General features: G+C 37.9%; 1 protein-coding gene across 9 annotated transcripts in view; it reads left to right on the top strand.

The window, feature by feature from the left end:
• The window catches only part of ADGRL2 (adhesion G protein-coupled receptor L2), a 124,580-nt gene that overhangs the window by 83,435 nt on the left and 26,488 nt on the right, over positions 1-14,657 (top strand). For 6 of the 9 annotated variants that reach the window (XM_062497805.1, XM_062497804.1, XM_062497803.1 and 3 more), the window contains 6 exons: positions 5,856-6,152; positions 6,689-6,792; positions 7,641-7,826; positions 9,465-9,503; positions 12,378-12,561; positions 14,367-14,489. In XM_062497805.1, the coding sequence (XP_062353789.1) occupies positions 5,856-6,152; positions 6,689-6,792; positions 7,641-7,826; positions 9,465-9,503; positions 12,378-12,561; positions 14,367-14,489 (933 nt within the window). The remainder of the gene's footprint in view (positions 1-5,855; positions 6,153-6,688; positions 6,793-7,640; positions 7,827-9,464; positions 9,504-12,377; positions 12,562-14,366; positions 14,490-14,657) is intronic. The other 3 variants (XM_062497806.1, XM_062497809.1, XM_062497810.1) reach the window with 1 other exon arrangement.

Genomic DNA, 14,657 nt, shown 5'->3' with positions numbered 1-14,657 from the left:
CCAAAATAAGACACTCAGTTTATTTGAGCATGTGATGCATATATTCACACACAGTATTTTTCCTTAGATAAAGCCAATACCCAATATTTAAATTTTGTATGGGTATGTACATTTCTGATCTAAGAATATGTTTCAGGTCATTTCATCTTTTGCCTAAGCCAATTGCCTGAAGTAAGAAACTACTAAATGAAAGGAAAAATTATCTAGCATATTTGTCCTTGAGTTGTACTGCTATAAAAGCAAGGAGAAACAGTCTTTCTGCTTCTATATTTATTTCTATTGTATGTCCAGTTCTTCTTTGTTTCAGCATAAATTCTGTATAAACTGCAGCTCAGTCCTTCAATTATTACATAAAGGATATGTGTAATACACATTTGGATTTTTTTATCTCATATGGAATTAGATCAACTTTTAAGTATGCTTGATGAAGGGCATTTTTGTGCTTCTTTTATTCTAATTTGGGTTTGTTTTTTTTGTGATCAACTCCAATTTCTTAATCATCTACTGAACAACAAAGGAGTTATGATAACATTCTGTAAGTCACCTAACACAAGAACTTTCTTTTAGTGTCCTTTGCAACAGTACTTTAATATCAAGTATTTAATGGTGTCACAAGGTCAGTGTCTCAAAATTGGAAGTCATGGCCCTTTCTTTTCGAATGGTTACCTTGAGACCATTGTGGAAAACTCAGTAATCTGTGTTGCCTCCGTTGCCAAGTGAGAGATAATGATAGATGACACACACTGATTTTTAGTTTTTTTCCTATATATCTGTCTTGGCTATTAGTTTTTGTCTACACCACAATGTCCAGATAAAAGTGCTTCAAAAACACCAGCCTTTCTTCCTACATGAAAGATGAATTTGTCACACTTGAGTTGCACTTTCCCTTCAAATTTGCTCCCAGGGCCAAAATTTGGACTCATCCATGTCCTGAAATTCCTGGCTTTGTTTTCTCTGTTGTCTCCTTCATTTTTACGTCTCCCTGTTGAAACCTGTGAAATACCACTGTAATTAACCCAAATACTGACCTTGCTCTTGCTGCAAACCTACACCATTTTCTCTTCTTGCAGCTTTCCCTGTATCGTTATTTTCTAATCTTCAGGAGAAACTCTTCAGATTTCTAAAACAGTACATGCTGGACACAGAGTACTGCTTTAGTACTCAGACAGTGGGGTCTGCTGCTCTTAGAACTCCTCCCTTAACCTCATTCTTTTTGCGTTATTTTTCTTCTTGCATCTCTCGGAAATTATAGTACACAGATGTATCATAGAATGATGGAAAGATCATTAAGTCCAACTATAAAGCTCACCCTGCTGGTCCACCACTGAACTATGTCCCTGAGCTCCATGTCTGCACATCTGATACTGGGCAAATGCCCCAAGTGCATATGCAAGTGGTTCTCCTGTTTCTGCAATGCTTGTGTCTGCCAAGACAGAGCTACGTGTAAAACGTTCAGCCTGCAGCTGGTGCATCTCTGGTAGAGATGTAGAAATGGTTTTCAGAGCTACAGCAGTCAAGTACCACTCAGATGTAGCGGAAGAGCATGTTTTCTAAGATTAAGTGTAAAAAGCATTTGAAAATCAAAACCCTAATTTAAAAATGAAATAAGATGCATCAGGCCTTGCAAAAAGCCACTGAAAAAATTTGAGACAAAACAGAGTTTTTGCATCCTTGGTAAATTTATTGGACATATCCAGTTACATTCTTTCTACAGTAGGAACCAAGGATCCAAATGAATCCTTGCTGAAACAGGAATTTTTAAAGGAACTTTAAGTTAAAAGACCAGGAAGAATGAGGGAATTTTCCCTGTAAAAAGTGAATATTAGCATGACATTGTAAGGTTTCCTTGGTAACAAAAGGAAGATAAACCCTTTTGTTCTGTGTTAGTGCATTAGGAAAAGATTTCATCTACATTCATCCCAATTTGTGCTAACTGTTCAAACTGAAGTTGTCTCCCCTTTTGTGCCTTGATACCCATCATTAAGTATTATTGGATCCCTGCAGGAAGAGATGGATGTTGTGAGTGTGGACAGAACAGAAAATTGGAGAGTAGCATCACCGAGGGCTTGAAGTAATAGGAAACTAGTGCAACACCAAAAATGTACAAGAAAGTCATGCAGCAAATTAAGCAAATTGGGTCTGTACTAGTATATTAAATCTGGCAGACTGCAGATGAATAAAAGAGTGGTTGTACAAGTAAAGACAATATAATGGGGACCAGATAGCATATTTCTTCACCACAGGTAGTTTGCTTTCCTTTTTTTTTTTTTTTTTTTTTTTTTTTTGTCTGATAACATGCATTATCATTTTCAAAGTATAAATTTATAAATGGCTATGTAAACATTTCACTTTCAACCAAATGGGGTTTGGCAGGGTCAGTAGAGTACTGGCTAACATAATACCTGGAGTCACCTATAGGTAATTAAGTGACTCTTAGCACCTTCCCTGCTATTCACTGAAGCACGAAAACAGAGAGCAGTAATAAGCAGAAGGCAGGAAAACTGTGATTTTCACAGGTTTCTGATCTCTGTTGCTTTACGTAGCAGCTCCGTTTATTGACACCTTTTGAGGATAAAGGTGGACCCATAAATTGAAATACCTGACCTTTAAGAATATACATTTATCTGAAAAATCCATACAGCTGATTTCTCAAATGAGCTGGATGCCAGAGGGGAGAATGAAGCCATTTTCAGAAGTGGCACATCATTTGGGCATTACAATTAACACAATTGTAAGTCTAAGGTTAGAGTTGTATTTTGGGTGGGGATAATTTTGATTTGGCTTGGTTTAATTTTTTGGTTTTTTTCAAACTTATTTTATGTCTGCCTGGAATAGAAACCTGTTGGCAAGGAATACTAGATAGCTTGTGTGCCTTCGCTAAATTTGCTCTTCACTGTTAGTTGGGAAAGTTACTATTCCCCTGCTGTCCTACAGCAATTGTGTTAAGTTTTTTATAGACATCACACTGCTAAACAGGTGTTAAGTTTTACTCCAGTGGTGTCTTCATTTTTAGTAACAGATAGGATCCATAACTGTTTAAATCAGCTGTTAGGAACTGCATGAAACAAATGTAAATTAATTACGCCTCAATTTGAGTCTTTGGATTTACTTCTTACTGCTCTTTTCTCCTATTTTGTTAATTTTATTGACTGTCTTCCACTGATAATAAGAACCTATTCTTAATAAAAAAAAAGAAGGCAGAAGAGGTTTCGGTTTTCTCCTCAGCATGTCAAGCCTCACCAAAAAGTCAGAATAGAATCTTGCATTGTAAAAGTAGCTTTTTTGGAGTTGGACAAAAACTACATGTCTTCATCCCTTCTGCTTAGAGCAATAGGTTAATAACCTTGACATGGAATTTGTTCTTCTTCTCAGTTGCAGCTTATTTATCATCACTGCCATTATCTTGTATTGGCAAAGTGCTGTGCAAGGCAGAGCCCGCAGCTGCCACCACCCTCAGCTCTCAGAACGAGACACATCAGGTGGAGGCAGCTGTCCTGTGTCTTCTTGCAGCTCAGGAGAATGGCCCAGCAGATTAAGTTCCCACAGGTCATTAAAGACAAAGTGACCTGTCTTCTAAAAGCTAGATATATTCCTTGAAGTGATGTGTTTGATTGTTTCTTGTTTTCAACCACCTTCTTTCCCAAACTTCCAGCACTGAAGTTTTGTGGTGCTTTCTTAAATATTTAAAAAAATTGATAAAAGAGAAAGCTCTGATAAGTTATCTGCAATTTTTTTTTCAGTTCTTTTTGAGAGGTGGTTTAAAGTCTTTCTCTTACAATGTGAAATTACTAATATATTTCTAAGAATGTAATGCTACCATGCTATGCAGGTCATTTTCGAATCATGGGTGATAGGCTTCAATATTGATTTTAATGGATAACATGAAAATTGTACTAACTAATGTTGTGTAACGACAGCAGAATTATTCTAGCTCAGGGTGCAACACCAAATATGTTCTGAAAATTGCTACCTCACTGCTGAACTTCGAAGTGTTTTATGAATTCTGACACTGATATTTTGCTCCTGAGACAAAACTGTCCTAAACATTACAGGGTTTGACTAGTAATTGCAATAATGCTAATACACATTTTGATGTTTAAATATGTATTAATTAGCAGAGTGTATTAGGGGATGGATCATAATAATTTGTTGTCCCCTGCGTCATTCTCCATCCCCACGAGCTCCCTGTTCCTGAGGACCTGATTCAGCAGGCCTTGCCTGACACTTGTGCAAGTGATTGCAAATGCTCTTGACAAATGTTAATTGGGGAAGCACTAGAAGGCTGGATGCATTGTAATCAAAAGCAAATTAGAGCAGCTTCACAAGATGTCAGGCAAGCACTTGCAGAACAGAGTTTCAGTAGTAGCTGGCTACACCACAATTACACAGGCTGTGTTCAAGCAGCCAATGATGAGGCTGAAGACAGCCTCTGCAGAAGTTCGTGAGCAGGAGAGGGATGATAGGCACATCTTTGCCTTTAGTCTTGAAAAACAGATAATGATGCTCAAAACTTCACAATAAATTCATGTGGAAATAAAAATAATAGTCAAAACCTCTAATATAAGTGAAACATAATTTAAAAAGGGTTTTGAGAGAGTTGTTATTTGCCAAACTGTTGAAGTTTAATATTATGCAAAACACTAACTTACAAGACAATAGCTGAAAAAACTGAGACTGCTCTTATTTTGGTTTTATTTTATTTATGATTTAGTTTAGAGAAGCTGCATTGTCCAGAAAGTCAGAGTTTAAGGGCTTAACAGAACAAGAAAAAAAGACAAAGAAAAAAGCCAAAAATATTTTTCATGAGCTAATTTGTTCTCAGCACAAGCATCTGTACTGTTCTGTGCCTGTAAAGCATTTTGGACACTAATGAATATATGGAAATAATGATAACTGTTGCAGTTGCTTTGCTCACTTGAGTTGTTTCTCAATATACACGTGAAGGTCTTGCACAGCCATTCCAGATCCCACTAGCGTTAACTTGTATTATCTCTCCAAAGTCTGAAAACCCCAACATGCCTTGGGCTGTACCTCAGCAGCTCCAGCTGTGAATTCCTGCCGTGGGTCAGTGGCAGGAGCAGCTGCACAACCTGTGCAGGAGGGATTTGACCTAAGCCTGTCCTGGTGTTTCGTAAAAGATGAAAACTCGCTCCTTGCCACTGGCTTGAAGAATTGTGTCTTCATACCTGCTTTACCAAAAAAGGATGTTAAGGTCCCAAATGTTCAAAGCGGGGAGCGCCATGTACCTGCTGGGTGCTGCCTCTGTTTGGAGCTAATCGGGCTTGCAGCTCTCTCAAGCAGAATGACTGCTGGGCAGGGAGATGTTATCAAAATTACTGCTCTGGAAGGTGTGTACTGGGTGACTTGAAGTTTTGGGGTCTGTTTTTCAAAAGCGTTCTCGTTAGTTACAGCCTGCTGCCTTTGTTGTTAAAGCTGGACTGCATTGTTCACGGCACACTGATTCAAATGATTCTATCTATTGAGTCATTCCTGCTGCAAATGTGATTAAGTAATCTTTAATTGCTTTGAGCGTGTTTGCATGTACTGATAACTCACTAGTATGCTTTTCAGCTTTTAGAAATGTAACTATCAATTTTTATTACAGAAGAGATTATTTGGAGAATGTGCTGAAACATCATAGCAGTATGAGCTTTGAGTAAAAAAAACCCAAAAAACAAAAAAGTGTCGAAGTTATATCTTAAGCACCCAGAATAACAGCAAGAGTTATATTAAGATAAAGGAAAGGATACACCAGAGAATCCTTGAAAGCTATATAAATAACTTTTAAATAACTTTTTTTATATATAATTCTGAAGTAATTTACTTTATTATTACTCTGATTTTCCCCTGTGCAGTGCCTACCACAGCAGTGACAATAACTTCTTCAGCAGAGCTTTACAAAACCACAGTGTCAACCACTAGCACTACGTCACAGAGAGGTCCCATAAGCACAACGTCAGCTGGAGGGACAAAGGAAGGAAGCAGAGGACCCAAACCACCACCACCCATTTCCACAACCAAAATTCCTCCTGTGACAAGTTTCTTCCCTTTGCCGGAGAGATTCTGTGAACCAATTGAGGCCAGGGGGATTAGCTGGCCTCAAACACAAAGAGGAATGATGGTTGAGCGCCCTTGCCCCAAAGGAACACGAGGTATTGCCTTTAAAAATATATCTTGATTTCAAGGAGACATTTCAAAGGCAATGTGCAGCTCTCTCATAATGAATATTTTTTAATCTCAGGCTGTCTGTCACATGGTTTTTTGTTACCCAGAGTGTGCAGTATCTACAGGCAATGTTCAAGTTATAATCTGCAAACGTCGTTTGAGTGTAGCCACAGAATTACCTTGTGCTTGCACTTTCGTGAATCCAGGTCAAATTTTAGGGCATTGCTTGAGGACTGTTGTGAAATATGCTTACAGCTGCCTTTCTCATTATGAGCTCCCCTCTGGATGAGCTCCAGGAAAAATCAAGGGCTTTTTGTTTGTTTGCAGAAAATGTCTGGTACTTTTCAGTGACATTTTTTATTGCTGTTTGTAATCTACATTATTTCCTTATGTTTTTGTCAATTATTGTCAAGTACTGCCATTTAGCAGCATTGAGAATTAAATGTTGTTTAGGAGCACAGTGTAGTCAATTTCCTGAATGCGTGCAGAAAAATTTCACTGTAGTTTTCTACATCTCTTGTAGGAACTGCCTCGTATCTCTGCGTGGTCTTAACAGGAATGTGGAACCCCAAAGGTCCTGATCTTAGCAACTGTACCTCACACTGGGTAAATCAGCTGGCTCAGAAGGTTTGTTGAAACCTTTTAATCTGGCGTACACTGGTGATTAAAGATTTTAACTCTGAGCATTAATATTTCAGTTTGTTGAAGTTGTCTTTATTAAAATCTGTGTTCATTAAAAGTAGGAGTTTTGTGTACTCCCTGTGCAAAGCATTGGTCAACAGTTAGGTTCTTATGTGGGTTTTAGTATGCCATCTCTAAATTCTTACATTGAGTTTTTGATTACATGCTCTCATCACTATTTAAAACAAAGTAGCTTTGCTTGTTTTCAAAAACCAAATGCAATATTTGCTTGAAAAGAATCAAATACTGTACAACACACAGCAAAAACTTGTGGTATACAGCAAGGGTTTTTTTTTTTTTGTTCAGTAAAACTAACCCTGTAATAAATAGATACTCTTCTGAGTGCATTGATAACAGTATGATTAGACCACAGAACCATTTTCTGTTCTTTCCTTCCCTACTGAGATTTACTAAGTTTATGAAAACTGGATAATTTGCTGTCAGTACAAGGCTACTTGACTTTCAAATGCCTCAAGCACTGGTATGAACAAACAGATTTCTTACTGTCTGATAATGGCAGTAAAATAAAAGTGAGGATGAATAGAAGATCGAGCCCAAAAGTCCCACTCAGATTTCTGGTTTTGATGGCTGTAAAGAACTGCTTTTGTGTGTCACGGATCTAAGAACCTTTAATCTTCTGAGATAAAGGGAACCTTATTGGTCTCAATTAGTTACAGATTTCAATGTGTGTGCAAATGGTTATTTCACCACAACAAAGGTACACAGGGAATTGGAATTAGGAGCCGCAAGCAGTACAAGGGACCCTGCTGAGATAATATAAACTGTCATTTCAGATCAGAAGTGGAGAAAATGCTGCTAGTCTGGCCAATGAACTGGCTAAACACACCAAAGGACCAGTCTTTGCTGGCGATGTTAGTTCATCAGTGAGGCTGATGGAACAGCTTGTGGACATTTTGGATGCTCAGCTTCAGGAGCTACGGCCCAGTGAAAAAGACTCTGCTGGAAGGAGTTATAACAAGGTACACACCTCCCATCACTTCCTCCTGCTGGATAACAATAGCTTTTGGGTTTGGTAATCTTTTTTCTTTCAGAAATATTAATCGATACTTTGTTCCTGCTTGTGTATAGTTTCAGAAGAAGCATATGAGAGAAAACAGCAGTAAATACACAGCAGAAAGTTGTAATTACCTTCTTTAGGGAGTAAGATATAATTCACAATAGCTGAGTGGTCCTAAAATAATAGCTGTGTCCCATATTAAAATCTGGAATGCATTATAACTAGTGTGAGGGAAATGAGTATTAGCTCTCAGAAATTCTGTAACAAATCAGCATGTTTATCCAGTGGTCCTTTTAACCCTGAACATGTAATAAAATCAGTGGAATTCTGCATAGGTGCAGGGTTTTATTTTAATCCAACTTCCTGCAAAATAATAGCACTTTCTTAGACTTCTAAAGACACCAACATGACTTATAATTGATCTTTGTAAAAATGCCTTACTACACATATCTAAAATGTGAATTAATGTTTTCTCTGGAAACATGTTCCAAGAAACATTTCAGAGAAAATGTGTCTTTGTGGTTTAAATACAAATTACAGTGTTATTACCTTTCCTCTTTTTCTCAGAGGAAATGCTGTATTTCTCAGCCTCTTCCTTGCATGAGCCTAGTCAGCAAGCCACAAATGAAATATTTTTTCATCCTCCTTTGGAGAGAGAGAGAGATCCATGCACTTCTCTGTTATTTTGGTAATAGTTTTGTTTACAGTCCCTAGATGCCCTTAAAATAATTTTCCCAGAGACAGATCAAGTGCCCACACAGGGATTTTTTCCTTTGACCTTTTCAGACAAATCCACCATTTGGGTAAAAGATACCTAGACAGACACCTGAGTAAAGGTTGCTGTGCTGCTTTTGACTGTGTTGGAATTAATTCTCCTCACAGTGGCTAGTATGGGGCTATGTTTTGGATTTGTGCTGAAATATATCTTCCATATCTTTGAAAATATAAAGATGTTTTTGTTAATGGTGAACAGCACTTTCACAGCATTTTCCTCTTTTCATACTGCCACATGGACAAGGAATTTGGGAGTACATGGGAATTTGGGAGGGGACGCAGCTGAGACCTCTGAGTCCAACTGGCCGAAGGGGTATTCCCCACTATGTGACATCATACTCAGCATATGAAGCTGGTGGGAATTAGGAAGAAGAGGGGGGACTTTGAAGTTACGGTGTTTGTCTTCCCAAGTAACCATTACATGTTACTTGGCTTGGCTTTTCTGGGAATGGCTGTGCACCTGCCTACCCATGGGAAGCAGTGAATTAATTCCCTGGGTTATTTTCATGCATGGCTTTGGTTTTGCCTATTGAACTGTGTTTATCTCAACTCATGGATTTTCTCAGTTTTACCCTTGTGATTCTTTCTTCAGTCCTGCTGGTGAGCAAGAAGCTGGGTGGTACTTGGTTGCCAGCTGGGCTTAAACCACAGTTGGGAAAAAGCCATTTCCTGTATGATGTTCTTTTGTAGTCATCATGGACAGAAACTAGATTAATGTCCAGGCTGTCATTCAAAATCAGGATTTGAAATACCAGAGTATTTTTTCTCTTTCTGAAGTATTCCAGAATCTTTCTAACTTCTGATTTTCTTTCTCCTTATTAAAAAGCTCCAAAAACGAGAGAAGACGTGCAGGGCTTACCTTAAGGTATATCTCCTGTGCTGTCACCCTGCTTTCTCCCTGCTTCAGCAACCTGCCACGCTTTATCATCTTGCTGCATGATCCTATGTATTTCAGTCTTTGATAAATGTGTATTGTGCCCCATATCAACTTTACAAATGTTGGCTTTGCACAGGTATAACACTCAGGAAAAAAAAAGTTCATAACTCATGTACCTTAACCTAATCGAAACTAAAAGAACAGAGGGGATTATTATCTGAATTGGAAGTAATATCTCTCTTGCAATAAAATTCTGGGTAAGGGGAAAAAGCTTGCAGCTCAAAGAAGTGAGTTCACCTTGATAGAATTTTATATCAAAGACTGTTTAGAGTTAATTTGCTTGTGAGAAAAATGTACATTATATACCTTGCTTTGTGTGTACTCTTATGCTTAGTAAAATCACTCTTACAGTTTTAAGAATTGTTACAATTCAGTGACTTGAGGATACAATGCAAAGACAAACATTTCTCTAACTTCACTAGTAAAATGACTGCCACGTGTCCCATTAACCAGGCTGTATAAAAGGCATTTTGTGTAACACATTGCTACCTGATTTCCAGTTCCTTCATCAGCTGTAGAAAGGTTGCCTGAAGTGTCCAGCTCCTTTAGTGCAGTACAATGCCAGTAATGCCCCTATGAAGGGGAGAAAAAAGTCCTAGAACAGACATTTCTGGCTCTGCAAGATTTTATTGCATATTTTTCCGCAACATCTTTTAAAATACTGATTTTTACTTGTACCCTCTGAGATGAAATGTAAGAATTATTTTGGAAAGAATTTTGAAATGCTTTACAATATAATAAAAAAATTCATACTCTTACTGAAAAGAGATTTCTCTGTATAGGGCACTTCTGTCTTTTATCCTAAAGTCCTGAAAGTGAATAGGAGATGTCCAGTTGTACAGAAATTTGACAAAAAAAGACAAAGATCTGGAGAGAGGATCACTTCTCGAGTAATAATAATTGTGAACATTTTTTATTAGAAAATATTCTTTAATAGCAAAGGGTAATCCAGGAGATGTGGTTTGGGTAGAGTGGGTTTTTCTGCTTCCTTTTCATTAGTAAACAGGATGGTGAGAAGGGCAGTAACAGGGCTGCTCCAAGAGCCCTGTTGTCACAGGGGCTGTGGGGTTTTGCCCATCCATTTGCCTCTGTCTGAGAGGAGAGGCACTTCAGAACGGTTGACTGGGCAGGTGATTATTTTCTACAAGGAAAATGCAGTTAGGTTATCCCATAATAAACGTAAAGCATAAGGTGTCAATGAATGCATACTGTCAATGTTATATGGTGATACATGAGAAACCAGAGCAGAACCTTAATTTTCAACTGGTGTCATTTTCTGTAGGTCTCAAATGGGCTTCTCTGCTTAGATAAGACTAATAAAACTCTTGAAATTACAAATCAAAAGCTGACTTACACTATGCAAATGAAGCAAGTTCCCACTTTGTGACAGAGAATTCATTTGTACCTCAGATTAGAGGCTCCAATCTGTATTTCTTAGTGACTAATGAATCTGGCCTCTGCAGACCAATTTCTGTTCCACTCTAGTTAATGGCTGCAGCAGTATCAGTGTGAGCATTTTGACTATTCTGTCTCCCATTAGAGAAAGAAAAAAGGCTTTAATGCTACTTCGAAGTATCTTCCACCTGCCAGGAAGGTCGTGGTGGCTCACAATGCAGACAGAAAGAGGATATTAAAATGGATTAGGCTAATTAATCTTGTTCTGACAATAGCCTTGACCAAGGTTTCCCATTCGTTTGTTTGCACAATACAGTACTCTAGACTGACATCTTTCTGTTTGTATAATGTGTTCTGTTTCCATTTCCAATGCTTTTAAATTGATCAAACAAATGATATATATGCTTAATGACACATTAGGAATAGGTAAATGGGACAGAGTAAACAGGGTGTTGCAGCAGTGCCTGGTGTACTCAATGCACAGCACATTCAGTGCACAGCAGCGTTATGCATTAATGTAAAAGCCTGCCTTCAATTGATTACCTGATTACTCTGATTGGATTATTTTGTAAAATAATGTAATCATGTCACTGAATTACTCTTCTTCCTTATTTATTATTACCTTATATGCAGCTCAGTGAACCTTAAAGCATGGTGATAGAGTTGTTACAAGTGAAACTTTTAAAAATAGCAGCATTTATTCAGCTTTACAGTTTTGCTGTCACTGATAACAGGAACAGTCAGTGGACATCTTGTTTGCTCTATTGATTTCCTTTTGTGACTGACCTTTGTGCAGGAATGGCAGTTGGTAATCCTTCTAAGTATCCATGAACAGGTACAGGGACGGGAGGGGGAGTGAGAGTGGCCAGAGATAATTTATATCTACTGAGTCAGCTTCATTTCATGCCTCCTGTAATAAAGGAGGTCTGTTTGTCATAGACAAGTAGTTTATAGTGCCATGACTGCACTAGTGGGGCTCAGTTTCCACAGGAGTATTATTGTCATTTTAGCCTAAACTGTGGAGTGCTAATTTTGGCATTAGTGTTTTTAAATAGAAGTTACATGTTTTGACATTAAGATGAAAGCTTCAGGCAGGACTTCTGGCATTTATTTTTATATTTTTCAGCACATTAATAATATCATGCTTATATCTGATACAAAGCAAGTCAAATTTGCATGTTTACTGCTTAGAGACCACACAATGCTAGTGGCTAGCTGCGCTTCTATTCATGCTAATCCAGCAAGCGGATGGAAAATAGTTTAATGTTGGAAATAGTGTTCTTGTGCCATTAAGTCACAGTAAATCATTCTGACAGTTAAGTATTATAATTGTTGCCATGTAACATTGGGAATTTTCCCCAGCTGCCTAGGGCTTCAGACCTAATGATAGTTTTCTAATGAATGCAGGCAGTTGTGGATACTGTGGACAACTTGCTCAGGCCTGAAGCGCTGGAGTCCTGGAAGGACATGAATTCTTCAGAACAAGCCCACGCAGCCACAATGTTACTTGATACATTAGAAGAAGGAGCTTTTGTCTTGGCTGATAATCTTGTAGAACCAAGTAGAGTCTCAATGCCCACAGAAAATATTGGTAAGTAAACCTCTTTTCAAGGATAAGTTAAAGTGCTGTGTATTGCTTTACATGAAAGGAGGAAAAGGTGCTCCTGATAGCGACATACTTTCTGAAGGCTGAGCTGTGCAATGTTTGATGGAAAGGTGAGTGCTTCAAAGCAGGGAAAACACCCTTTTCTTCTTTGGTTCTTTGAAATTAGCCTTCTTCTTTAGTGTCGTTAGTTTCCGTTATATAATGGAAAGTAGCTGATGCTACAAAGTTGATTTATCACTGAAAAATCATGAGCTGAACACATGGATGTGAAGAGTGTTTAAAAGGCAGAGTGTGGATTTTTTTGAGGTAACTGCTTTCTGTAGAGCTGCAGAAAATACTTTTGCGTTAAATATAAACTATACTTAATGAATTTAAATTACTCTTTTTTTGCAATGTACTGTGCCAGTTAAATATTTTAGGCGCTCAGCATAGGCCAAATGTTTACATGAAACATGACTGCCTTCAGGTAAAAATGTGTTCAGTGAACTACGTCTCCCATAATGCATAATAGCTATGCTCCAGAGACTGCAAAATAGCTGGAGATAGTTGGAGTGTAATTTAGAATTTAAGTGGTGACAGAGAAATGAAGGGGTTTGGTATTAGAGATGTGCAAATATTGTTGCGCAGGATGTGTTGAAGCAAAAAAATCATTGCTATGCATAAAATTAAAATTCCTTATTACAGAGATTAATGTAGTCTCAGTGAGGTACAAGGAACCTGAAAGTCTGCTAATATGCAGAGTACCAAGATAGAGACTTGGAACAGACTGTAAAAATGAGACTTTTCACATTTCAGTGTCTGCAAATTTGTAGCAAATTTGTAGAAGATGATTCTGCCTAGTTTTTAATTGAGTAGGAAGATACTGGGAAAGGATGGAAAAGTCTTACAGTCTGTTATCAAAGGAACTGCACCAGTTGTTTTGAAGGAATGTGGGTAGAATCACAGATATGCCTTTGGGTGTACACAAGCAGTTCCATGGAGATGAGTAGACACTGAATATTACTTCTTGTGATAAGCTGTCTTCATGTCATAATAACACTTTCCTGATGCCATGCAAGACTGAATTCTTAGTGCACATATGGCTTGGAGAAGTGATTTCCTAATTTCATACCTTTTTTCAGTCTGTAGTTCAGAGCTGTTGCTAGACTGGTTTATTATAACACAGATTTTATCAACCAATTGTCCAATCTCACCTGTATGATTTTATCTATCCAAGGAAATCCAGCATTCAGTGGTAATCCCATGAAAGTTTCCCAATATACAATGTGTTATAAAAGTAATACTTAAGAATTGGATGTGGAAAAAAAAAATTGGAAATATTTTTTAGCTATGTATATTGATTTAGCTAAATACATGGCATGAGTATACTTAGGTATTCTTTGCTGACTGTTTAAAAAACTCTTTATATCTAAATCAATACTTAAAGTTCTAAATTTGACAGCAGAGGATACTGCATAGACATTAAGATCTTCAAAACTAACATTTGTTTGCAATATGTGTGTAGTATCTTTAAGTGGATGTTTTGTGGACACAAATTTGAACAAGGTTTGATGCCATGTTATCACTACTGGAGTGCTGTCATTTTAGCAGTGTGCATTAGATTTAGTTAAAGAAGTTCAGTCTCGGTGTTTGAAGCATGCAGTACCAATCTGCCTTAAGGACAGCCATGTGAATAAACTAAATAAAGACTGGGGGGAAAAATTGTCATCTGGCATATTGTAATCTGGCCAAGAGACTTTCTCTGCATTCTCCTTTTTTAACGCTTTCCCCCCCCTCTCTGGTCTACTTAGTTTTGGATGTTGCAGTGCTTTCTACTGAGGGCCAGGTGCAGGACTTGAGATTTCCTCAGGCTGGTAAAGGAGGCAACTGGATTCAGCTCTCAGCAAGAACCATGAAACAGAACAGCAGGAACGGTGAGCCTTGGGCACGGAACAGTGGAATTCCATTCACTTCTATAAAACCTACCTTACCTAGTTAAAACATCAAAACAAAACACCACAAAGCCACTCTGGCTTTTTTTTTGGTGATCATGGGGACCTGGTCATTTTTTCTTTAAATCTATGGCCTGAAAATACATCTCA

The sequence above is a fragment of the Cinclus cinclus genome, chromosome 8 (genome assembly GCF_963662255.1).
Source record: "Cinclus cinclus chromosome 8, bCinCin1.1, whole genome shotgun sequence".
Classification (NCBI taxonomy): domain Eukaryota; kingdom Metazoa; phylum Chordata; class Aves; order Passeriformes; family Cinclidae; genus Cinclus; species Cinclus cinclus.
The sequence above is the reverse complement of the archived record's forward strand: the minus strand, read 5'-3'. Positions and strand labels throughout refer to the sequence as shown.